Source organism: Rhyacophila brunnea, unplaced genomic scaffold (assembly GCF_057557595.1).
Source record: "Rhyacophila brunnea isolate RB1 unplaced genomic scaffold, BYU_Rbru_1.0 scaffold_8, whole genome shotgun sequence".
NCBI lineage: Eukaryota > Metazoa > Arthropoda > Insecta > Trichoptera > Rhyacophilidae > Rhyacophila > Rhyacophila brunnea.
In genome coordinates this window covers 36,921,023-36,947,884 of record NW_028233350.1, presented here as the reverse complement: position 1 = coordinate 36,947,884, position 26,862 = coordinate 36,921,023, and the positions used below count along the sequence as shown (strand labels likewise).

General features: G+C 35.2%; 1 protein-coding gene and 1 long non-coding RNA gene across 2 annotated transcripts in view; one reads left to right on the top strand and one right to left on the bottom strand.

Moving 5' to 3' along the window:
- The window catches only part of LOC147064182 (uncharacterized), a 360,934-nt gene that overhangs the window by 287,475 nt on the left and 46,597 nt on the right, over positions 1-26,862 (top strand). The window lies entirely within an intron of this gene.
- Positions 1-26,862, bottom strand: part of LOC147064183 (TWiK family of potassium channels protein 7) — a 165,010-nt gene that overhangs the window by 112,479 nt on the left and 25,669 nt on the right. The window contains exon 2 of the mRNA XM_085959236.1: positions 5,486-5,647. Coding sequence (XP_085815362.1) covers positions 5,486-5,647 — 162 coding nt within the window. The remainder of the gene's footprint in view (positions 1-5,485; positions 5,648-26,862) is intronic.

The window sequence follows — 26,862 nt, the reverse complement described above, 5'->3', positions numbered from 1 at the left end:
ACGAAATACCTGTTTTAATTTTTTTCATATTTTGTATGTATGCACTATAATCCGCCGCTTTCACTAATTGGATACTATTGTCTGATTTTTTGAGGTAGTGGATTACTGAGAGAGTACTGTATATAGAATGTTTATGTTATTCGTTAAATAAAAAAATAGTTTGTTAAATTATTAGCAAATCTAACTACGTTCTTCTCTTCTTCTTTCTCGGCACTACATCCCGGGGCGGGATTTGGCCTCCTCTACAATTGTCCTCCACACGCTTCTTTCCCTGGCTGCTCCTCTCCAGTCTCCAGCCCTCCCCATCTTTCTCCAGTCCTCTTCGATACAGTCAGCCCACCTCTTCTTTGGTTTGCCCCTAGACCGTTTCCACTGTGGGATCCACTTGGTCATGATTTTTGGCGTCCTGTGCTCAAGCATTCTCTCAATGTGTCCAGCCCACCTTAGTCTTTGGGATCGACAGAATTTCACCACCGTTTCATGTTTTATTAAATCTTCTAACTCGTGGTTCATTTTTATCCTGTAACTTCCATTTTCCAATGTGGGCCCGAAAATTCTCCTGAGGATCTTTCTTTCGAATATGGCCAGTTTATGTTCTCCACTTCGAATGAGGCACCATGTCTCACAGCCATAGGTAGCTACTGGTCGAATAAGTAGTAGATAAGCAGTTTGCTATTCTTGCTTAGGATTTTCGAACTCAGTAGACCCTTACAGGCGTAGCAGCACTTATTAGCAGATATGAATCGTATGTTCACCTCTTCTGTTGTTTTATTGAGTGTGTTTAGGTTAGAGCGCAGGTACTTGAAGCTCTGAACCTCTTCCCATACCTGCTGCTCCATACAGATTCGAAGTGGACCCTGCTCTCGCGTGGATACCATGTATTTTGTTTTGCAGGCGTTTATTTCTAATCCAAGCTTTTCCGCTTCCTTTTTCAATGTTGTGGCATGGTTGATCAGTCTTTGTTTGGATCGGCTGGTTATGACTATGTCGTCAGCATAAGCGCACATCTGGGATGTGTTAGAGTTAACACAACCCCTTATGTCAACCTTACGGGCTATGGCCTCGAGAACCAGGTTGAACATCAAAGTGGAGAGTGCGTCACCCTGCCTTACACCAGACTTAATCACAATATGGTCCGTTAGCTCATTTTGTATGTTTATGACGGCCTTTGACTCAGTTAGGGAGACATGTATCAGTCTTCCAAGCTTTGAGGGGATTCCTAGTAATTTTAGTGCATGCAACATTTTTTCTCTGTTGATACTGTCAAAAGCATGTTTGAAGTCGATGAAGACATGATACAAAATCATATTATACTCATACGCCGTTTCCATAGTTTGCCGCATCAGGTGAATATGATCAACGGTGGATCGATTGGGGCGGAATCCGCACTGGTATTCTCCCAAGATACTTTCAGTATACCTTAGTAATCTTGCATATAGAATACTGAAAAAAACTTTGTACGCTGTGTTAAGGAGAGTGATACCTCTGTAGTTCTCACATTTAGTCTTATCCCCTTTTTTAAGTATAGGTACTATAATACCCATCTTTCATTCTTCGGGGAGTGTTTCCTTTTTCCATATATTGAGAATTAATTGGTACAGATGTTCTTCCAGCTTTGGTCCCCCCTTTTTGATTAATTCAGCAGCTATCATAAATCAACACCGGGAGCTTTATTATTTTTTAACCCCCTTAGTGCCTGCTTTACTTCATTCAGCGTAGGTTCTTCAATGATTTCTTCCGCTGTATGATATACCATTTCATCGTCATGTTCTCCTTGTTCATTACCAGCATGATTTAACAGTGAATAGAAATATTCTCTCCATCTTGCCATGATATTATCTTCTTTTTCAGTTAAAATTTTTCCATTTGAGTCTCGGCAAATGTTCATTCTGGGTTGGTATGATTTAGTTAGATCCCGGAAAGTTTTGTATATTTTTTTAGTTTCATTGTACCTTCTCTGAGATTCCATACCCTCCACCATTTTCCTCAACATTTCGCGTTTTCGTTCACGGCAGAGTTTTGTTGCATATTCCCTTTTTTCTTTATAAATTTCCGCATTTTGGCGTGTTTCTCTTTGTAGGCAGTTTTTTCTTGCATTATTTTTTTCTATAATTGCCTGTTTGCAAGCATCATCAAACCAGCCGTTATTTGCTTGTACTTTTCTTTCCCCTAGTACTTCAGTAGCACTCGCTATTATGCAGCTTTTAGTGTTTTCCCAATCATCATTTACGTCATCAGTAATTGGTGTCACTTGTAATTTGCTATCTAGCACTTGTTGGTAGTTTTTCAGGGATTCTGAATTCATAAGTTTTTCCAGATTCCATTATATTCTTTTCTTTCCATCGCTTTTTTGAGCTCTTGATATTTTTTGCTTCAATTTCGCTTTCACAAGAAAATGATCCGAATCACAGCTGGCCCCCCTGCAAGAGCGTACATCTTCAACTGTTGCGGCTCTTCTTTTAGATATAAGTAAATGATCAATTTGGTTACACTCCGTGCTTCCTGGGATTCTCCAAGTGCCTTTATGTATCCTTTTATGTGGATAACAGGTGCTACTAATTACAAAATTGTTAGCCGCTGGAAAGCCGCACAAACGCTCTCCATTTTCATGCATGCTATGTTTTCCAGCAATTTCTGCGTATATTTGTTCTTTACCAATTTTGGCATTGAAGTCTTCCATTACAATTAATGCATCATGCGCTGAGACAGCTTCACATGCACTTTGTATGACATCATAAAATTTATCTTTGATTTCTTCTGTTGCATCCTCGGTTGGAGCATAGGCGTTTATGAAAGTAATATTATAAAATATGCCTTTTATTCTGAGTTTACAAAGTTGCTCATTTATTGGCTCAAACCCCAGCATGGATCTCCGTATATTAGCATTGATAATAAATCCAGTTCCATGATGCCCTTGTGTATTCAGTGCTCCACTAAAGTACAGAGAATATTTCCTTTTATTAATGCAGCCACTGTCCTTCCACCTTATCTCCTGCAGAGCTGTTACGTCCATATTATATTTATAAAGTTCGTTTGCAACTTCTTTCATCTCTGCTTACAACATTGTTCTTATGTTCCGTTAAAATCGTTTGTCCATAATTTGTAGCCGGGGTCTTTCATTGATAGGGGTCCTGTGTTCCGAGGCGCTTGTGTTGGTTTAATCGGGTGTTTTTACCATGTAGGGTGATTAGCTCTACGATGAACCCTTCTCCTTCATCCGGGCTTAGGACCGGCAGCTACCTAGGTGAATCCTATGGCTACAAGCGGAGATCTAACTACGTTATCAAAACTAAATAATGGAGTAATCCGCGACTTTGGTTAGTAATTGAGGAATTAATTGATACCTACCTTAATTTAATATACTAAAACCGATAGACAACATTATAACGCAATTCGATAAGCATTTCATAATCCAATTACTAGTCAAAATCGTTATAATTAACTAAAATGCCCGTAGCTTAATTGGGAAAGCAGATACAGGTTCAAGGGAGGTTCAATACCTTCGGGTGTCGGATTTTTAAAATTTTTTCTAGTGTGTATATGCATGAGATATTTTAAAATTAGGTACAATTAAATTTAATATATTTTTTAAATATGTACTTTCCAAAAAAATGAATCACAACACCAGTCATATAACAAATCACAGTCAAACTACGCAAAAGCTTGGTGTATGGCAGAAACTACTCCGCATGCCTCGAAGCTATGCTCCGTGATCTGAATATCATCACACTCGCAAAGTGAGGAATCTTTCAAGCCTTACTTATATATCATATAAGCACATCTGGAATGGCTATACCAGATTCGGTTCAGACATGCATTATATTTGCGTGGAAGAATAAAGCCAGGAAGCACGAAATAATTACAAGATAAAAAGAACTTTTTATATACCACATTTTAAAATTTTCTGTTGAATCACACAAACTTGACAATTCTATGTATTAATAATTAAGGACAAATAAGGCAATTGTCAGCAAATCATTTTTTTGCTATTTTGCAATAAACAAACAAACAAATATATAATACCGAAATGCCATTTTGATTTCTATAGTAATGCACGTATATATTAATAATTTAGTTGCTGGACCACCCCCTTAGCAACCAATAATAGTGGATTGGATTACGAATTTCTTCCGAAATAACTTTTCATAAAAAAAGAATTAACTGAAAATGAATTCAATTCTACTTAAAGATAGCTAAAAGAATTAAAAGAATGCATTGGCATCGTGTTATGATATATTCTAAAAGTTTCAAATGTCTAGCTAGTCGGGAAGTTAGTGAAAAATCGATTGCAAGATTTGTACTGGATAAACAACCACCGGACAAACAAGAATACGAGCTAAGAAAAACGTGGTAAAATGATGAAATATTTCAAATTTCGCTAAAAATGATTACCGATCAAATAGGTACGGCGATTGCTACAGCTTATCGTGGTTCTAAATCTTCAACATGTTTGTTAGCAATTTTGTAATTTGAAACGAGATAATGATATTACCACATACTAATAAGATGTAAAAAATGATCAGAATTATCCCCATATACTTTTTTCTGGTAAGTATGTTTTCTGTTTTATCTTTGAAAATGATTTGTTTGCAATAAACGAAGCCACTTATTTTTAAATTGTATGTATATTGAGAATTAACTAAAAAAGAATGTCATAAACAAACAATGTTAATGATTAAATGTGTAGAAAATTAAAAATTGTATTTTTTACAGCATTTTGTTTATTAAAAATATATTATTTTAAAACACATCAGAAAACATGGTTATTAGGAATTATTTGCAAAGTAGAATGATTTAAATCGGTATCTTAATCTTAATATTGACAAAGAACACACATTCGGACGTGTGATTAAACCTCATTTGGACTAAAAAAATCTAGAATCTGTCCAAGACGTATGTTATTGAACTATTTGAAAATTATATGCTTTTAAAATATTTATATTAAATAAAATTATTTATCTAATTTAACAAATAATTCGCAAGATTTTGGAATGTGCATACATAAGCATCGGTATAAATAATCCGAAAGCATTTATAAAATACAGATATTAGAAAAAAACCTTTAAAAAATGTACCTCATGAAATTTCATAAACTTCTCAGTCGCGCATAGCTATTAGTTGATTTCATCAAAATTATTATGTATAGTTAGGGATGCCATATCGAAAGAAACAGTATCATATCTGGTATCGGTCAAAAAGTAAAGCATATCTTCGGATCTTCCACGTGAACATATGAACACATGAACAATTAAGTACACGATTTTTTTCCTGTCTGTTATTACGTAATTTTTAACCATTCTGTCAATTTTAAAAAAATAATTACCAAATTACGAATATTAATATTTTAGTGGTTATATTAATAAATGTTTAAAGATATATTATGTCGTTATAACCGTACCTCGCTTGTAGACTTCAGTCGGCAATAAAACGTAACGATCTACATAGGAAAGCTTTCAAAATGTAACGTGAACTGGATATTAATTACCTCCTCGTATAACGCCAGCTCGACTGACATGAGTGTCTCCAGATTGGAGACGTCAGTGTTGTTGGTGATGGAATAGATGAACTGGTCCCTCTGTGACGTCACCAGTTGTCTGTGATAAGTCACACGAGCTACCTCTGCAGGAAACTCCAAGGCACGAAAAACCTGAAAGTAAATTAATAATGTCATTTATTTTGGCAAGGTTATGGAAGGCGTGCTTGAAAAGTAAGTCTTCAGGCTGATAAGTATGTTGTTATTTAAAATGCATGTGAAAATTATTTTTCGTGAAAATTGTATTATATAATACGTAGTTTGTGTAATTTAAATAAGCTCTATAGGATTTTAAGCGCATTAATATTTTTTTTAACACTCATATGGATGAGTTGAGCATCAATTATTATAGTAATTAAATACACCACAAAAACACACAAGCTTAAAAAATCAGATGTATGTATTAACACTTCACCAAAACCTGGAACTTTTAGTGTGAGTCAGTGACTAGCGCTTTTAATTACGATATACATATAGTAATATAGTTTAATTTGTGAAGAAAATATAATTTTCACGTATGCGATATATCGTTGTACTATTTCAAAATAATAAAAATCACTATCTCTAAACATCAATTTGAAAGTATTTTTTTTTTTAACATTATTTTTTCATTTCCGATTCAGATGGTATGTCTAAACCTGGCTCACCCTGATACCGTGGCATACCAAGAAGCTCCATTGCTGGTTTGAAGAAAATGCGTGACCTTATTCTTAAGACGATACTTCAGTGAAACGGCAAATAATTTTCAACTATAGTCGCGACGAAATTTTGGACTCGCTGGCAGTCGGAGAGCGAATGTCGGGGTGTGAATACGTCAATTTGTTTCGTGATGGCGACGGGGGTATTAATTATTAAATCGTGTAAAGATGATTAAAAACGTTACCCATTTACTTAAAAAAGAAAACATGTCAATGAATATATTATTATTGTTACTAATAGAACATTAAAAAGTGCCCACCACCACCCGTCATATATGCACAACCGTGGATATGCACGGCCGCTTTCTATGACGCTTTAAACGTGTCTGAAAGAAGTGATTTTAAGTGCTCATTCCGTCCCGAGACGGAGCCGCACGGGACTGATGCTGCAACCATGCACCGTAGTGCTGAAAGAAGAAAGTTAAGAAAGAAAATGTTTGTTTTTGGACTGGCTCTGCTGTCCGCTGACGTTAAGCGCTTTGTGTACCCGCATACTGAGTGTCACGAATTGAAATGGATGAGTCTACAGAAGAGTCGGGACTATCCCGCTCCCCATACGACGCTGCAAATTTCTCAAATGCCGCAAAGTTGGCCTCGGTTGCTACCAGATCTCCATGACCAATTGGGCCCGTGTGAGGACGGACCCTGGCAAACAGCTCCGCTCGTTCGAATTCCATAAGCGGGCAATCCCAGAGGATGTGTTCAACATCTTGGTGGTCATGCCCGCAGGTACAACCCGGCCCATCTACTATCAAGCCAAACTCGTGGAGTCTGGCGGCGAAGTTGCCATGGCCGGTGAGGAACTGGCTAATCCAGTGCGAAGGTTGGAGTCTTCTAGTTTGGTGCCTGCAGAATACGTCTGGAAAAAAACGGTAAGTGTGCCGCCCCTTGGGGGAGGCGGTCCACCTCGCCTGCCATGCCGCAAATGCGGTCTTGTACACAATGTCACTTACAGTCTTCCTGTAAGGAACGTCCTCGGATCTCTGCGGTGGTGTCAGATGGACACCGGCGAGTATTGTGCTGATCCCCCTCAAGAGGAGGGTGATCGATCCTCTGACTTGGACGTGCAGATCGAGGGGTAGCACCCCCGCGAGTACGGCAAGCGCGTCAGTAGAAGTTGTGCGGTAGGCTTTGGTAAGCGAGATCAGCGCAAGTCGCTGCCCGCTTAATAGTGCGCGTCTCACGAGAGTTAAGGAGTTTACTCGAGAATGCCAAATGCTGGAGGCGTAACCGGCAATTCCCATGAAAATTGCGCCGTATGCAACCTTAAGGGCTCTAGGCTTAAGTCCCCAATTGCTGCCCGCCATTCGGGCCATTCTCTGATAGGCCGAATTGGCCTTAGAGACGGCCGTCTTGGCGTGGTGAACGAAAGACAGCTTGTCATCAAGAATTACTCCCAGATACGTAACCCTTTCGGAGAAACGCACTGAGGTCTGGCCAAAACGAACCGTGGGCGGCCGTCGAGTTATGTTGACCCGAGAACTACCCCTGAGGAGGACAGCTTCCGTTTTGCTCGGGGCAAAGGTCAGCTTGTTCAGCAACCCCCAATTAAGGATTCTGCCCAAGGCGTCCGTGGCTGCACGCTCAAGTGCCGGTCGGCTGGTCGCCCCAACAAGCAGGAGCAAGTCGTCGGCGTACGCAACGAGCGTGCAGCCCGGAGGCAGTGGCAGGGACAGAACGTCGTCAAACAGAATGTTCCACAGAAGGGGTCCCAGGACGGAGCCCTGAGGACACCCCATGGTGGTCCTCCTGTGAATCAGGCTGGGGCCGGAGTCGTAGGTTATCTCCCTATTGCTGAAGTAGCTTTGAACTAAGGCAAAGAGGTCCCCGGGGATCTGTTTCAGCCTAAGCTTTGCCAGAACCAAGGGCCACCACGCAGTATCAAACGCGCCCGCTATGTCGAGAAAAATCCCGGCAACGAGGTCCTTGCCAGAGCTCTCCACAGAATCGATCACAAAGCGAATCGCATCCTCGGTGGACTTTCCGGGTCTAAACCCAAATTGTCTTTGCGAGATTGGACAGTTTTCCGACAGGTGGGACTCAATCCTGCTGTTTATCAATCTTTCCAATATCTTCCCGAAGACGGGAAGGAGCGTAATCGGTCTATACGCTTTCGGGTCACAAGGAGGGCGACTGCCGGCTTTGGGGATCACCGTGAGATGACCCTTTTTCCAGCAGTCGGGGAATATGCCACTACTCATGCATTCTTTGTAGAGTTGCGTGATCTCGTGTGAGGCAAGAGACCACGCCCTTCTCGCTAGCGCGTTATCTATGCAGTCAAGCCCCGGGGCTTTGCCAATCGGGAGGCTGGCAAACAGGATCCCTAGCTCGGACATGGTAGTGGCTGCGGATCGCGGAGTGTTTAAGGGGGGCAGCGCATAGACGCGAAGCTGCTGAAATCGGTCGTTGTCAATGTCGAGCGACTCGTTGTCCTGCGGGATAAGAGCATCCAACAGGACTGTGGCGGACTCTTCAGAGCTATTGGTGAACGATCCGTCGGGGCGCCGTACCGCCGACATGACTTTTCCGGGCCGTAGGCCAAGCTTCATCACGCGGAAGGGGGGGCCCCACGGATCATTGCCACCCATTTCAGTGACGAACTCTCTCCAGTGCACCTTCTTAGCCTTACTGATTGCCTTTTTGAACTTGAGTCTAGTGGTCCTGTAGGTGACCGCAAGCGGATGGTCCGCGTCGTTACTAATAGAACAATAAACCGAACATTAAATGGACGCATGTTGGATTTATATGACAAATTATATTTCATTCTGCATGCGTCATTTGCACCCGCGACCCGCAATCCGCGTATCGCCTAGCTACGATCTTTTTAGACCATGCCTCAACTGAGGTATAGCCTTAATGCTCTATCAGTGGCGAAGGGTGGAGGTAGGCTGTTAAGATTCGCTATAAATAGTGCACACTAAACTTTGTTAGTCATATGTATTTGTTTTTATTGAACTAAGACTACAATTTACAGATGGTGTTAGTTAGTTTTTGAAAATCAATTAAACCCTGCCCAAACGAAACCATAATAGTTTTGGCCTAATTTGGGCGATACGACAAAATTGTGCACACTTTTTCATTCATAGTTATTTGTTTACGTTGGATTAAAAATACATATTACACATATTGTTGGTTCATTTTTTTTTATTTCATTAAGCCCTGCCTAAACCAAACTATAATAAATAAAAAATATTATTCTATCTATAAAATATCCAAAGTTATGTATGATTTAATTGCATAATTTTAGATATTTTATAGATAGACATGTATTTTTTGACTATTATCTAATATTGCTTGGTTTCTCAGGGTTTAATTTAATTTTAAAAACTAACCAACACTTTCTGTGAATTGTAGTCTTATTTCAATGAAAAAAAAATGTATGTCTGAAAAAGTTTAATGTGCACTATTTATGGCGGATCTTAACAGCCTACCTCCACCCTTCGCCACTGTGCTCTATACTGGAGTGTGACAACATGAAGAATCTAATAAATACGTAAGTAATATCTGATGTTTCAATAGATAGTATTTTTATTAGAAATTCAACAATTTAAAATGTATGTTTAAAACCTTTTTAAAATTAGGAACTTTGAGATAATGTTCATAAATGTACGATTTCATATTTTGTAAAGCTGTAGGTCTGATACAATTAATTTTATTTAACAAGGATTGTTAAAAAAGTAACATAATGATATTGCAAGGTGATTGTAAAATATTGCCCAATTTAAACATTATATTAGTAGTTCACAAAATGTAATACGATCCATTTTAAGTGACCAATTTTAAAATTTATCTTTATGCCAGATCAAAAATGTGTTAACATGAATCCCAACTTTAGAGTCGTTAGCGCAAATCGTTCTCTGGATACCAAAACCATTTTCCGAATTACCAAAATACTTTGGAGAAATTTCCCAACATCAAAACTAATGAAAATATTATTATGTGAATCGTGAGAATATAAAAAAGTTACGGTAAAAAACCAATTTATAAATATTATGGAAACGGTAATCATGTTTATTTTATTTTTATTGAATAAAAATGACGCATTGATCTAATATAATATGTAGGCAAACTCCCTATAAATAAATAATGTTTTTGGGAAGATTAGTTATTTTGACGTATGTTTTCTTTGAACCCTTTTCAGAAAATGGAATGAAACAAAAGAATATTTTATTGACACGTACCTACACTAAATAAAAATAATACTTTTGTTATATTATATCGAAAACATAGCCTTATTGAATTCAAATATTGATATTACAAATAAAAATATTGTTTTCATAGTAATGTAACATATTTTGATTATGTGCTGAATATAATGTGATTTAGAATTCTTAATAATTTAGACAACCCAAATTATCAGAAAACTTATAAATTATATAATACTTTCGATTAAGCGCCAACTTTGCAGAACTTCTCAATCATTTTCTATTCATTTGAGGGCGTTAACATTTGTCACGTAGTCAGGCAAAGGAATTCTGAGGATACGTCTATACCATGGGTGCCAACCTTTTCAGCAGCCGGGCCAGATTCTAAAAATGAGACTTCCTACCGGGCCGCACAATCATTTTTTTTTATTTTACGAAAAAAAAGAAATATATATTATATATTAATAAAATAAAACAAAAATAAGAATCCAACATATTTATTAGATTAGTATTTTTTGAATAATAAAAAATAAACAAAATAATATATTTTGATTTTGTGTGCCAGAACTAAGTGCATCAATATCGATATCGAGTGAGGTTGTTCCTACACGCAAACAGTTTTCCAAATGCACATCAGTGATTCGTGTTCTCACTCGGGATTTTTTTTTGATTTGACTAAAAAGCTGTTCACACGTGTAGGTGTTTCCAAATAGCGAAGTAATCATTAGAGCATGTTTGTGAAGGATGAAGGATATTTCTCCTTGTCCAAATATGTTTTGTAAAACTCTTCCAAACCAACCTGATGGAATTTCTCCTTCAACTGTTCATCGCAACATATTTTACAATGTTCCATTTGTAAATTTCCCGGTAATAAATTCACGTCTACGGAAAATGGCGTTGCAAATACAGCAAAAAGCACACGGTGCTTTTAAAAATCTTGAGCCAATATCGAATCTCAATTTGCAAAATTAGCACATCTAGCGGCAGCATTTGATATTATTTTTATTTTCTCACTGCTCCACGGGCCACATGTTGACACCCAGTGGGCCACATGTGGCCCGCGGGCCGCGGGTTGGCCACCCATAGTATATACAGACATATCTCGAAAACTTTAACTCTCTGAGATATTTCCTGGTTTAGCGTCCATTCAAAATAATTTGGAGGCCATAACACCAAATCATATGCACTGGTTAGGCCAATTATGGCGGTCCTAATACAATATAAATGTCTTACCCATCTAACATCATTATCTTTGCCAGGCCTACTATTAACAGTCAGTAATTGTGTTGGTGTAAACACCTGTAACCTGTAAAACTTCAATATGTCATTAAGTGCACTGGTTTTGATCGTCAACCGCAGCGTATAGGGTGATTCAATAAACAGTTATCGCGCGAGAGTGGTAGTGATAGTGAGTGCGAACTAGGCCAAGGAGCCAATTGCCAACCATCGATAGAAGAAAAATCTCTAAAAGTAGATGATATAATAAAAATAAATTGATTAGTAACGATTTTCTTTCAACCTGTAAACGTAGAACCAGAAGGGAACATTTCAATACTTCGATGTCCTTTTCGAAGCTTCCATTCTAGAACCTTTCATCCTTCTAGTCCAGGCATCTATTGCTGTGACAAGCCCACTGTCAGCACTGTCACTTAAATCTTGTGACGTGATGGATAATGTCTGTCACTTTTATTTATTGAATCGTTCATTTGAACGGAAACAAAAAGTGAATTGATCAAAAAATTATTCGGATAATTTAGGTAGATACACAGTATATTGTATTCAAATCATTTTTAGTAAATCGGAGATGGGGCACACTGGCTATGAGTTATATATATATATATATATACCTACTAGTAATATAAGTATTTTGTAATTATTGGTTAGTTATCAAAACCTTTAAAAGAAAGATAAAAGATTGATGCCTTTCAGGAGTAATGTTGAGAAATTTAGAAACGGGAATAAGGACCAATTTCACAATCACCAATGAAAAAGAATTCGAAAAATAAGAAAATTAAGACAATTGTGAAGTTACATTAAAACGTTTCATAATTATAGCTGCAGGGACGCGCCGAGCGAGGGTGTTAGGGGTGCGAAATACCCGGGCGGAAAAAGTCCTAAGAACCAGTCACCAGGAAAGAACAATATTTCACAAAAAAAAACAATTTCTCTCACATGAGCTTGTTTGGGGGCTAGTGAATAAGTCGCCTGCGGCGCAATTTTCTTCAGTATAATTAGAGATTAGTTTATTAATTTTGGCTTCTGTGGTCTATCATTTGTGGTATATCAATCGTTCTAAGTCGCTTTGCATTATAATTCAGAATGTTATATTATTTAATAGGTAAATTAATATACTAACATAATTTTTGTTATAAACATTTTGATAACAATAAAATATTTTTTCAAGTTTTCTTTGAGTTTTACCATATTTCTACTTTGACACCCTTTGGCGCATCCCCGAATAACTGAGTTAAATAATTTATAGTTTCTGAATGGACAAATAAGACGTATAATAGACTCTGATATTATTCAAACACAACTGTGGTTTTATAGATACACTTTTCTAGACACCAGAATATGCCCTTAAAATGTTTACCTGCCCTTTGGTAATGAGATTATTTGGGCTATACGACTTTTCATCGTATGTAATTACGATTAGATTTTTGGTTTGATTCATTAGTCCTTGTCGTATACTGGGAGAGATAAGATAAACTCGGTTCTCAGAAAACGGTAAACTGCAAATGTAAATATTTACGCGAAATTTATTTGTAGTGAAACTGAAATCTACCCATTTAACGAAATTACAACATAACATTTTATTTAAAATACAACTAATAAGTTACTACTAACTAACTGTTATATGACAAATGTTTTTGTTGGAGAAGATATTACCTACTGAATTATAATATTATATTAATGATATGGAATAATGGTCAGAACGCCGACTGCAAAAGTTGGAGGTTGGTCAAGTTTGTATGTTCATTTTTTAATATAGTGCGTGTTTAGGACGTCGACCTAAACGTACCCGTATAGTTTTATGCACGGATAGATTCACAAGCTAATAAAAAAAATATTACCGACGCACTGAAATATTGAAGAATAAAATATTACAATTGCAAAACAAAATTGTGTTTCAACCGCAACTTGTCACTGTGTTGTTGATAGTCCCAAGGACTGTCATGGATTGATTGAACCAGGACCGCTACATGCATAATACAGCAATCATAAAGTTATAAAATAAAATATTAAATAAAATTTAATTTAGTTTTTCTTCTGCTCTTAAATTTTCATGACAGTCCACTTTCTGAGAACTACTGGGCCCAATAAACTAATCAGTTATTAAATTAAATATAATATTATGAGTTCAAATCTCACTTGCTACAAATTTTTTCCATGTTTTATTTCAAAATTATGTTTTTTCTGTCAGTATTAAATAATAACATATAAGTACTTAACATTCTTATTTTTTTATGATTTGAATTGAATATTGAATAAAACAGGCTTCTCTTGAAATTATAGTATTATTGTTATTAGAAGCTAAAAAAATTAACGTAACACACTACAATAAAATAATATACCTATACGTTAAGCACATTATAATAATATATATTATATTGAACAACTTCAGTATCTACCTAAATATATATTGTCCAACGCCTGTGGTCACGTCCTTTATCCAAAGGGACTTATTCACGAAGTTGAGTAATGGTCAGTTTCTATACATATTATATTATTATATAAATGTTTATATTGTATATACATAGATATACACAATAACGTAATAATATATTCTAATCTATCTATGAAGACACATTAATTAGACATTATGTTTTCTTTGTACCAATTTGATATTTGATGTAAAAAAATATTATAAAACTATAAGTAGGTATTTCTCCTTCTTTCACTGATATTTTTTTGAAATAAATACTGGTTTCGTTTCCCGAGATATTTTGAACTATTTAACTACTGTCAAAATACAAAAAATGATTATTTATCTTACAATTATTTCACTTTATGAAGGCTTTAAATAGAAGATTTACTGGGAACAAAATTAATTTTATAAAATAATAAGAAAATAGTCTCGCTCATATATTATTCTTTACTCCCCGGAGACCAAAACCTTTGGACATTGGAACTCTCCACCCGTCTTGCGCTGAATCATTTTCGTCTCAAGGCTGTCGACTACTCTATTATTTACGATTTAAAATAATATACAAAATCATAAGTTTCAAAATAATGGTGTGTCGTATACTAAATTCAAAACAATCAAAGTTTATTATCACTTTTTTCGTGTTCAGTCAAATATTAATTGTAATGGTTTCTTTTTTTCAAGTGCATGCATATAATATTAATACTATTGACCGAAGGTACTTGATGGAATATGAATTTAAATTCTTATGGATTTAAATTTTGTACTAATGCATTGGAGTTGTTTTTTGTGACCTGGGTTTCGCCTTTCGGCATCGTCAGGCACTATGTACCTACACTCACCAAAAGGAAAATATACACTGACAACGAATTTAACAACAATTAACTCTAATGTATATGTTACGCCGAATGTGCGAAATTTACTATTACATGAAATGGGCAAAATTTTGGCTAATTCATGTATTAGTCAAGCCTGTTGCCTTATTCATGAATTAGGTAAATTTTCTGCTGAGAACATGAATTCGCCAGCGTATGGAATTCTTGAACTGTCAACATGACAGAAGAAAATGTTAATTTAATACGGATGGTTTTATTAGTTATAATTGGACAAAATATAATATTATTATTATTAGATTAGATTAGGTTAGGTTTTGTAATTCTGAAATAAATTATTCAACTGAATGTCCATTTTGAGGTTAGCTAACAAGTGTCAACAAACTATCACAAACATACAATCGACCATTGCACGATTGATACCCAAGCACGAATCAAATCGCATAATACTTTTCAATAAAATTCTTCCGTTATCATATTATAGTTCTAGATTTTTTTTTTGCGCATAGTAAATGGATATGAACGTCATTGTAGTTATTGATTGGTATATTTTTATATTATAATCAATGACATTTGACACATTTAGTTAGTTTGATTAGTTGCAAAAAACACCACCGGAGCGCGATCATCTATTTTGACCATAGATAATATTATGTACATTTTGACCAATGCAAAAAATGCAAAAAAATACCACCGTAGCGCTACTATCTAATTTGTCCAATGCATGAACTAGGCAGAAAAAATACTGCCAAATTCACGCACTCGCCAGATATTTTGTCTAATTCATGAATAAGGCAACGGGCTTGCATTTTTCATGATTTAGGTAAAATTTTGCCCATTTAATGTAATAGTCAATTTCGCACATTCGGCGTAACATATATAACAAATCAATATAATAAAGTAGGTAAAAACTTTATCACCTACCTATTATGTCAAGGATCACAATAAAAAATATATAACAAACAAATTATGAATAGTTGTTTGTAAAATACCCCCTCCTTATCAATAATAATACACTTGATAAGCGTATATTATAAATCGTCATAACCTACCTAAAATACATTACCATTGTTCCCAGAATGGACGATTTTACACCAATTGAGTGTAGTATTTTTATTGTTTATAATAATTACGAATGATCTATTAGTTTTGACGATTTATAGTACACAACTTAAATAAATTAGAATTTGCATGCGTACAGTTTTTTAAGCCATATTTTAAACATAAATTTATAATAAAACGCAGCATAAACGAGACATCTGATAAAATCCATGCGGAGTAATTAATATTATTACTCTATCTAACGTTGTGGTGAATAGTTCGGTCAAATTTAACAGGTCATTTCTCACCGATCTCATTTCTAATTGACTTTTAAAATTATTGTATTTGGAATACGTGTGACGCGATTTCTCGCAAAATCAAACTGACACGGAGAAACTTTGGAAAAATCTTCAAAAGTAAGATTTTATTGTACATAAAGTTTAAAGTATTTAACTAATGTGTACGAAAAGTGCTCTTGTATGCATGTGAAACATGGACAAGTAATGTAAACGAAATCCATAAATTACGTGGCATGGAAATTTTTATGTTGAACATAATGGGAAAAAAGCACAAAAGAAACCAATGGTTGAACACTAGAGTCCGCGACGCTATAGGGATCACCAAACTGATACTGATGATGAATGTGTATATTATAAAATATGTAAATTTTCATATATAATATTATGACAGAAATATGTACTGCCCACCAAGTTATAAATATAGGGTGTTATATTAACATTTTATTTACAACTAAATTACCACAGTGAATTTTTGTTTAAGAATTACCTTTGGAATGTAAAACTCACGTACATTTTACAAGGCTACTTGGTCAAAGTAAACTACTAGTTACCTCTGGCTATATAAATAATATGTTTGTGGTTCATACTCTATACACGTAGATCCTCTAGATCAGCGTTTCCCAAATTGTGTTCCGAGTTTTAAGTATCCGTATTGGTCTACTGAGTTTAAACTTAGATGCCAAAGTAACAGTTTCTTTTATTTTGTTAACTGTCAATTCATGGTGGAACTGCATTGTATTGTTGTTTGAATTAGTGAAACGCATTTTTTTGTAGTACTTGTTCCACTTTAATAAATAAATTTGGACCGGTTTTGTCCGCCTCAAAGGGACATGTCCTTCTTTATTAAATCAAACAACGAAGTTATATATTATTTTGACTACCTAAATTTTCCGTAATAAAAAATATGATTTACTTAAACTATATTATACTATTCTGCGAATGCTATGTACCGCTGACTGTCAAATAATGTGTTTTTAAAAATAAATATTGTTTTTTTAATAGAACATATTTTTTATTGCAATAAGGGTGATTTTCTAGATTGTTGTAAGATGTATTTATATCATTTTAACATATAACTATTTTCCTTTTGACAATTCGTCAAACAATTATTTTCCTACTGAATTTCTACAAGGCATGCTCGCTTTTCACTCTCTTGACTCTCGTAGGTTACTTCAGCTCTTGAGACATTTTTGCCTGCTATCACGAGGGGTAGTTTCTAATCCTGGCGTCCTAAACAATTAAAATTTATATGCACCTGTTAATTACCGACGTGGTCGCAGCCAAGCTTTATTCTCGTTAACCGTATTAACGTATTAACCGTTTCCTCGTGTCAAGCCTATCAGGGACCATTAGCGAGGGGTGCAAGGTGCAAGACTAGTCTATGCGCTCCTTAAAGACATATATACATTTTCAATGATGTGCTGTGAATTTAGTTTTTGGAAAATTATTTTATTGTAATTGTATTTTTTTTATTTTTTCTTCTTTTCTCTTGTAAGGGTACTATTCGCTATAAAAGTATGTATTTTTATTTAACTTTGTTTGATACCAACCAGCTTTTTTTCGATAATTTAAATCTCATGTTGTGAAGTCCTGAATTTTGGTTGGTTGAGGCCTCAATGTTTTTTTTTTAATAAATCAATATTAAACATACATAACTTGAAAACACTTCAGATATATCCAATAGAAACATGTATGACCTACTAGTTTTAATTGTTGTAATTAGATAGGAGGCTCGTAGCATGATTGGTTAATGCACAGTTGGCGCGATACCAGTGGTTATACGGGTTCGTATCGCATTCGCATCGTATTCTTTCAAATATGCTTTTTTTCTACTAGGTATATATGAGGTGTTTTCAAGTTATATATGTTAAATATATGGAATGTTATATTCTCAAAATCTTGTGAATTATACGTTGAAAATAAGAAATGGTTTATTAAAAATAAATATTATGCAAAACGTGCCGACTTTAAAATTGAGATTTCATGTATAAGGATGTGTCATTATTACATACACGTAGTAAATATAGTAGCATGGTTACACGCGCTGTGTGTACACTTGTACAAATATTTTAGATAATTTTATTGAGTCGCATTAGCAAACATTATTAAAAACTATGTCGTATAATTTCAACTTCTTTCTTAGTATAGTAAATCTTGAACTATTTTCTAACAACACATGTTTGTGATCTGGTGGTTACATTCTTATTAATTATTATCAGTCATGCAAGAAAACAAAACGTATACCTGCATTGGTCATGGAAAATGTAACTTTCAATTTCAAGGTAGATATTTGTCTTTGAACCGAGATTTCTTTAAGAGTTTACGTTATGCTGTACCCAATATGAAAGGGTTCGCAACTAAAGTTAATTGGGAAACGCTGTTTTAGAATCTAACCCCAGCTGGTGGTTCAGACAGGGCTTGTTCTAAGTGACGGGACGAGGGAAAATGGAAATAAAATACATAGCTCTTGTGGAGCGACGCCTTTGATGGAGGTCAGCGGTCAGTGGACGTGTGTGTTGAATATAATCGGAAAAAGGTTGAACTTGGAAAATAATCGCCATCAGACATCGCTAGCAATGATATTAATAATTATTGACCGTTTCATTTATTATACACTGATAATGTAGAAATAGGCTCGCATAATATCTATTTATTCAAAACATATATATCAATGACGTGCGGGGAGTTTATTTAGTGGGCATGCTTAAAAAAATACATACATTCTCTACCATATTATTGTATACTTACGTCATTAAGGGCTTGTAACTAATGGCATCTTGAATAAGAATAAGAATACTATGATATAAGTTTTAAATTTTAAATATTAATTTTGGGCAACGGTCCGCACGCAACTGATACAATATAGGTATATTTCTTCGTGGTCTCCACACATGGCAGAATTAAAACTAAATAATGACCATTCAAGTGCAAACAAATTTTCTTTTGTTTATTTAGGACAATATTATTTTTTATATCGAAGACAACTTATTTACATTCATTTCACTTGTTGCTAATGTTATATAGTTTAAAATTTATCATAATTTTTTACCAATATTTTTGTCAACTCTTGCCCTTACAATTTATTTATTTTTCTCTTTTCGCACATGAGACGAAATTTTGAGAAATACCTAGTTAATAAAATTATTATTAGAACAAATGTCACGGACAATTTGCTTTGCTTACCCAAGTTTTAATCTAATCTCATTCGCCTATGCGAATAGAATATGAAACATAAAATTATGACATTTTATATGTGTTTATGTGGCAATTATGATATGTGTCACTTTAATTATTAGACTACCTATTCATTTATATTGAAACCTATTTAAATTCCAAACAAACGCACTAGAGGACATTATTATTATAAAATTAAAACAAATGAAATATAATCAAACGTCAAAATATTATATTTGAATTTGGAAAACAATATAATATCGATATTCTAACATTGACACCTTGTATCTAGCATTCAATATTTTTGATAGAGGGAATTAAAATGTTATAAAAAATCAGGTAATCGAATATTTCCTTTAATACATTTTTAATAACATTTTACCTTCCCCCTGTGAAAAATATTGAATGTCAGATATTATGAGGTATCAAATTTAGACAATTGATATTATCACGAGATAAAAATATGTTGACAGTATCTGTATATCTGGTACGTCCATCTTTAAGTTGGCTGTGATCTATTATCCTGTATAAGAACTGGTAGTGATCTAGCACACCGTTATTTTTCTATCTGAATAAACGTATTATATTTGGCTGAAGATACTAAGGCATCACAATAAACAGCAATATTTCACTTGAATTATCACAAAGAAAATACTTAATTTCCCATTCATCGAGAAAAATTTTTGGGCACTGATTGCACTTATCGCCATGCTAATATTCTACTGTATAAAGAGCTACTGCATGACGGTAAAAATAAATTATGCCTTAGTTTAAAGCACGGGGATGAACATATTCTAATTCTCTCAGTCATACGACAGACCGCCGTGAGTGATGCAATACGACGAGGTCACGCGGAGTTGGTCAAAGTTAATTTGAAAACAATTTTCAAGTAAGCTGGTTAAAGAATTTTAAATCTTGAAAATACACGGCATTTATATTTTCATGGCTCAATTTCTACAGGCCTATTGTACGATCGACCAAAATCATGGCCCCACATCCTGAAGCGGGCCCTCAGGCCAAATCAAATAGTGTTCCGAGGTAAAATTTAGGTTATTTTATAGAGATTTTTTGTATTTTTTAATACACCCACTTGATTTATGGAGAAACAATAATCAAAAATTGCATCGCATAACTACATATTTTTTTAAATTTAGTAAGTACCCATATAGTGTTTTTACTATTAGTGCAACTTTGTCATGTGTGATTATTTCACTTGGCTGGTCGATTCGCTACACCGGGCCCTCCCTTAAGCCCGGGCTCCGTCAGCCCCCCCCTTGTGGGGGCCATGACCAAAATATATCATCGCAATTATTGAAGAGTTGGACAAGCCTGGTATATTGCATACAATATTATTGTCTCACTCTAATGAAATCTTGTGTGATGCTTGAATCATAACACTCAGTAATAAATCTCCACGTGTTTGTGAACGGGACTATAGTTGTGGATTTACTCTCATTCATCTGGCAATAATATTTCACCACTACTCAATCAACGCCTCTGAATATGACAGTTTGACAGTCTGATATACAAAATATTATAAAGTAGATAGACAAAGATGTTCCAAAACAAAAATGTACGTCAACAACATTAAAAAAAAAGTTAATGACATTACACTCTTACGGAAAAGTATTTCCGAGATATTCGCTTGTTTATTGGCAAGTAAATATGTGGTACTTATATTATTAAGGGACGGCTTAGTGTGGGTTGTAATAATTATATGATATAAAAACACATTATTAATAATTCTTGAGATGAAGCAACACTATGAGGGCTGGATATTACTACTTTATCTCCGAGCTAAGACAGAAATTAAAAAAAACAGTGAACGTTTTTATTATCATTACAAAGGTAGATACATAATACAATTCAGCCACTAAATGAAAAGAGGATTTGTATAGTAAAATATTATGTATTAATGTGTTACGATTTAAAATAAAATTGGATGTGAAATGAGTACATATAATTATATTATTGTGTTTTATTTTAATTAATAGAGTGTATTTTCACCAGAAATTACAATAAATAACACAAAATAAAATAATATTTCACATTAAGCCGTAAGTGTACCTAAACCAACATACATAATATGTCAGAAAACGAATAAAGGTTATATAAAAACTGTTTTTAGGCCTAATTGAAATTAATATGACCAAGTTTCTTTTTGTATTACACTGCGGATGGAAAATGCAAATACACATATATGGGAGTATGGACATAAAAATACTGTTTTATTGGAATTAGCGACGGGTGGTCTCGTGGAATGTTATTTTGATAATAGCGCAAAAATTTGTATGATGCGGACTTTATAAAGTCTAAACTATGTTTAATTTGATAGCAATGTAGACGTACTACGTCAATTCAAACAACAGCTCTTGTTATGTATATTTACTTCCAGTGACAAAAGTTTACAAAGCATTAAATAATTTGGTTGTAAACTTAAGATAATATTATAGTACCGGAAAAGATTCTAACGGCGTCCGTCAGATTCTGTAATCTTTTGTATTAGGTAAAGAGATCTTTAAATAATATAAATACGTCGACAATGGCCAAGCAAATAACGTGTTGGCCTGTAATGTCATGGGTCCCTGGTTTGAATCTGGCGAATAATATTCACATATTGTTTTTCCATATGTGTATGGACCCAGAGTATGGAACTAATAAGTTGAGCAAGTGGTTATCATCTGTTAGTACAACTTACATTCTATGGAAGCTATTTTAGAGGAAGCACATAGTTATAGCCAATGATGACTAAATTTGACTGTTCAACGAACTCATATTTTTTTTTGACGGGTTTTTATAATATTCATATTACTTTTAATATTATTAGGGTCCTGTAGCGAGTAGTCTATGGTGGGACGCGCACTACCAGATACAAAGTTAGCCTGCGTTGCAACACACAAGTTAATAAAGTATATAATCCATTCAAATAAACAAATATGTTCACGTGTGTTTCGATAGTCATACACCTCACAATATAATACCAAAACAATTTCACAGTGGTTACCCCGACTTGATTAAAATTATGATTCTGTCCAAAATTTGATCGAATCACTGGATTAGAATCCATAACCCATGGGCCTAGAAGCGGCGTTTATGTCCACTGCATCAATAATTACAAGTGCTATTAAAAAAATATTTGATTATGTACATAAGTGATTCTGAAAATTGCGTAATAGAAATTCAAATTGATCTGCGAAAACGGCTGGGTATTATTTTTAGGATAAGCGTAAGTATCTGTTTCCGGTATAATAGTAATGTTTATGTGGGCTTAAAGCCCTATCCGTATGAAGCTTTAAGCTTTACTTACTGTTGCGATACGGTAGATTGCTTCGGCACTCATACAAAGCTTTTGGCCGGAGAAAGTTTCACCCGACTTGCGATGTGAAAATTATCTAATTTCCGAGACCCTTAGGAATAAATGCATAAGAAATAAAAAGAAAATCACTTCAGGATTATATAAAAGGTTTAAAGATTGTAATCATTAACTTAAATCGTAGTGGATATTAATACGAGGGTGGGTCAATAAGTCCTTAGAAAAGCCGACAGGTGGCGCGACTAGTACTGTAAGCGGTTTGTTTTCATGCAGCGGCACTACCGATTCAGTATGCTGCGAAGTTTCAATCAGATTGGTCGGGTTGTTGTGTGTTTCTCGTACATTTAAAAAAAAAATTTGCTTGTGGAAAATGGAAAAATGGAAAATGGAGAAAATTGAGTTTAGAGCTGTTATTAAACATTTTAATATAAAAGGGTTAACAGCAAAGGAAATAAAAAATGAGTTGGATTTAGTTCACGGCATATCTGCTCCTTCACTTGCAACTATTTATAACTGGTTAAATGAATTTAAACGTGGTCGTACATCAACAAAGGATGAACCACGCTCAGGACGTCTTGTAGAGGTGACTACACCAGAAATGATCAATAAAATCCACGATATGGTGCTAAGTGACCGAAGATTAAAGTTGAGTGAGATAATTGAGGTTACAGGGATCTCAAAAGGTAGCGTCATTTCTATTTTACATGACAAATTGGGCATGAAAAATATTTCTGCAAGATGGGTGCCGCGTTTGCTCACAGTCGACAATAAACGCAATAGGGTGGTGGCCTCTAAAGCCCTGTTGTCGCTCATGCAACGCAATCTGGATGAATTTTTTCGTCGCTTCGTGACTGTAGATGGAACATGGATACACCACTATACTCCCGAGACGAAAGAACAGTCAAAGCAGTGGATTGCGAAGGCAAACCATGTCCAAAGAAGGCGAAAACAGTAAAATCAGCTGGTAAGGTTATGGCTACTGTATTTTGGGATGCACGTGAAATTATTTTCGTTGACTATTTGGAAAAAGGAAAAACAATAACAGGGGATTATTATGCATTTTTATTGGACCAGCTAAAAACAAAATTGAAGAAAAACGGCCTTATTTAAACAGGAAAAAAATCCTCTTTTATCAGGACAATGCCCGTGTTCACACATGTTTACGATCAATGGCTAAAATTGAAGAATTAAAGTTCGAATTGGTCGATCACCCACCGTATTCGCCAGATTTAGCCCCCAGTGACTTTTTCCTTTTCCCAAACTTAAAAAAATGGCGAAGTGGACAACGTTTTTTTTTCAAATGAAGAAGTCATCGATCGGACAAATGCTTATTTTGAGGACCTTCCGAAAACTTATTTTTCTGACGGTTTAAAAAAAATTGAGAAACGTCTGACCAAGTGTATTGAGCTCTAAGGAGATTATGTTGAGAAATAAAAAAAAATACAAAAATAAAAACTGTTTTAATGCTTTTTTCTAAGGAATTATTGACCCACCCTCGTAACATAATCTCCATATATATAAAAATCTCGTGTCACGATGTTTGTGGTCGAACTCCTCCGAAATGGCTCGACCGATTTTTATGAATTTTTTTATGTATATTTGTTAGGTATGAGAATAAATCAACAAGTATATTTCATACCGCTAGATGATTAGGGTATCTCTATCTAGAAAATTTATTTTTTATTTTTTAGACAATTTTTTTTTTGATTTTTTTTTATTATTTATCATAAAAAAATACCTACAACCCCAAATTTTCACTCTCCTACCCCCACCCTCAAATTTTTTAATCGCGATTTTATTATTTTTGTATGAACAAATTTAACCGTCGTTCGTATTTCAAACAGAACGAAATTATTTATGTTGTTGAATGACAGATGGCGCTACGTCCGAGAAGAATTCAAGAGAAACGTCGCGTCATTTTGACATTTCATTCGGCATATCACAACGCAGTGCGTGAAAAATTTTGTACGATTTATTTTAATTTATCTATTTTTATGTGCGTGTATTACAGTGCACAATGCCAGCAGGACGCAAGGGGGGCCATTTGGGCCGTCGAACGAATAAAGCAACAAACATGCAAAATAGTAGAGCAGAAAGAACAGACGAACAAATCCAATAAGATAACAAAAACGTGCGTGTAAGCATGTTGCAATTACGTGCATCTCAATCACAAGAGGCACGAGCTGAACGAAATCAACAACGACAATTGGAACGGAGCCAAGCGCGCCGGTTCGTAGTTAACAAACGCATAGCAAATGACCGACAACGCCAACAAGTACATCGAACATTTACATCCGCTTCGTTCCTTCGCCTCGCATTCAAGTACGAGCCAGATATTGAATATTCCGCTCATCCGAAAGTGCTGAATGGTGCTATGGACAAAGAATGTCCCCATTGTCATGCGCTCAAATTCAAACATGAGTCAGCCGGGATGTGTTGCGCATCAGGAAAAGTGCAACTACCAGAAATTGAGATACCACCAGAACCATTGAACGGCTTGCTCATCGGCACGGTTCCAGATTCAAACCTGTTCCTGAAGTCCATTCGCACATTCAATTCATGCTTCCAAATGATTTCGTTCGGAGCAAGAGAAATAGTTCACAATACTGCGGCAAATGGTAAACAATTCCATTCTACGTTCAAAATTAAAGACCAAGTGTACCACAAAGACGTAGGCTCATTGCTGCCAATGCCAAACGAACCACATACATTTTTACAAATCTACTTCACGGACGGTGAGGACATCAATCATGTGGATGCAAGTTGCGTCTACAATAGCCTCAATTCGCCTAATGCCAGGCGCATCGTCGGCGAACTGGACGCCCTGTTGAATGAGCACAATGAATTATTGAAATTCTTCAAAGCACACATGCACGAATTGCAAAGTGACAATCACGCTATTGTCATCAATCCTGATTAAACACCAGCTGAAGAGCACGTGCGTCGATTCAATGCGCCTGTTGTTAACGACGTTGCTAGAATCATGGTTGGCGACCGCACATCGACGCGAGAAATCGTGATTCGAAGAAGAAACAATAATCTGGAGTTCATCGCTGACACACACCGTTCATACGACGCTCTCCAATATCCGCTAATTTTCTGGAAGGGATAAGACGGATATTGCATAAACATTAAGCAACGCGATCCTGTCACAGGTAATTCATTCATTATGAACATCATTACTCATTTCGAATTGAGAAAATGAATGGTTGATGTTTTTTTGTTTTTATCGGCGGTCATCATGATCGTCTACAGTGCTCTATTCCTCTTTTTGTCATAGATCCCATCCCCACACACTTACGATATATTCGTTATTTTTTATTTAACAACCAAAATATTCACTAGAAATAATTAATATGGCAGAACAACGTTTGCCGGGTCAGCTAGTAATATATAAAAGACTTTGAAGGTAACTTTTATTTTAATTAATATAGACAGAGCTTAAATATATTAAGAAAATGATGCTGTACATTTAGTTTCCAAGACTGGTAGTCGCAAGCATTTAAGGAAATACAAATAATGGGAAATGGGCTGTCTTCTGAGTGAGGCTAGAACAAGCTTTAACTCTCGAGTGCGGAGAAATATGTGATAAATCAGATAAATAATATGATATTTTCAAGTGACATCTGAATCGTAATATGCATTAAAGTTTATCACGTAAACAAAACGTGCAATCAGTAGTGGTAATATTTGATAACATCATAAACCTAAACTGACTTCAAAACCTTGGTATATGGCAACTGGTTTTCACATTTATATATAAATAATTTGTTCTATGGTTGACTGCCAGTTTTGGTTCGGGCATTTTTGTCGGGACCCCATTCTATGGCTACCAATTCAACTAAGCTAAAAATCCATTATTTGAAAACAACTCAGATATAACACCAACATACCTACTAGAAAATAGTTTGAAAAAAATACGACGCCTGACTGGAGTTGAACTGTTCTACTTGATATTAATACTATCGACCTAGGATACTTGATGGAATATGAATTTAAATTCTAATGCATTTAAGTTTTTTACTATTCCCTTTGGTACTATTCCAAATGGAATAGTAGAAAACTTAAATCCATCAGAATTTTAATATCCTACTTGATTTGCACGAATGTGCTTTATCAATTAAGCAACGGGTGTCTTATCTAATTGCGATAAAATCAACTACTTAATAGTTTTTACAGA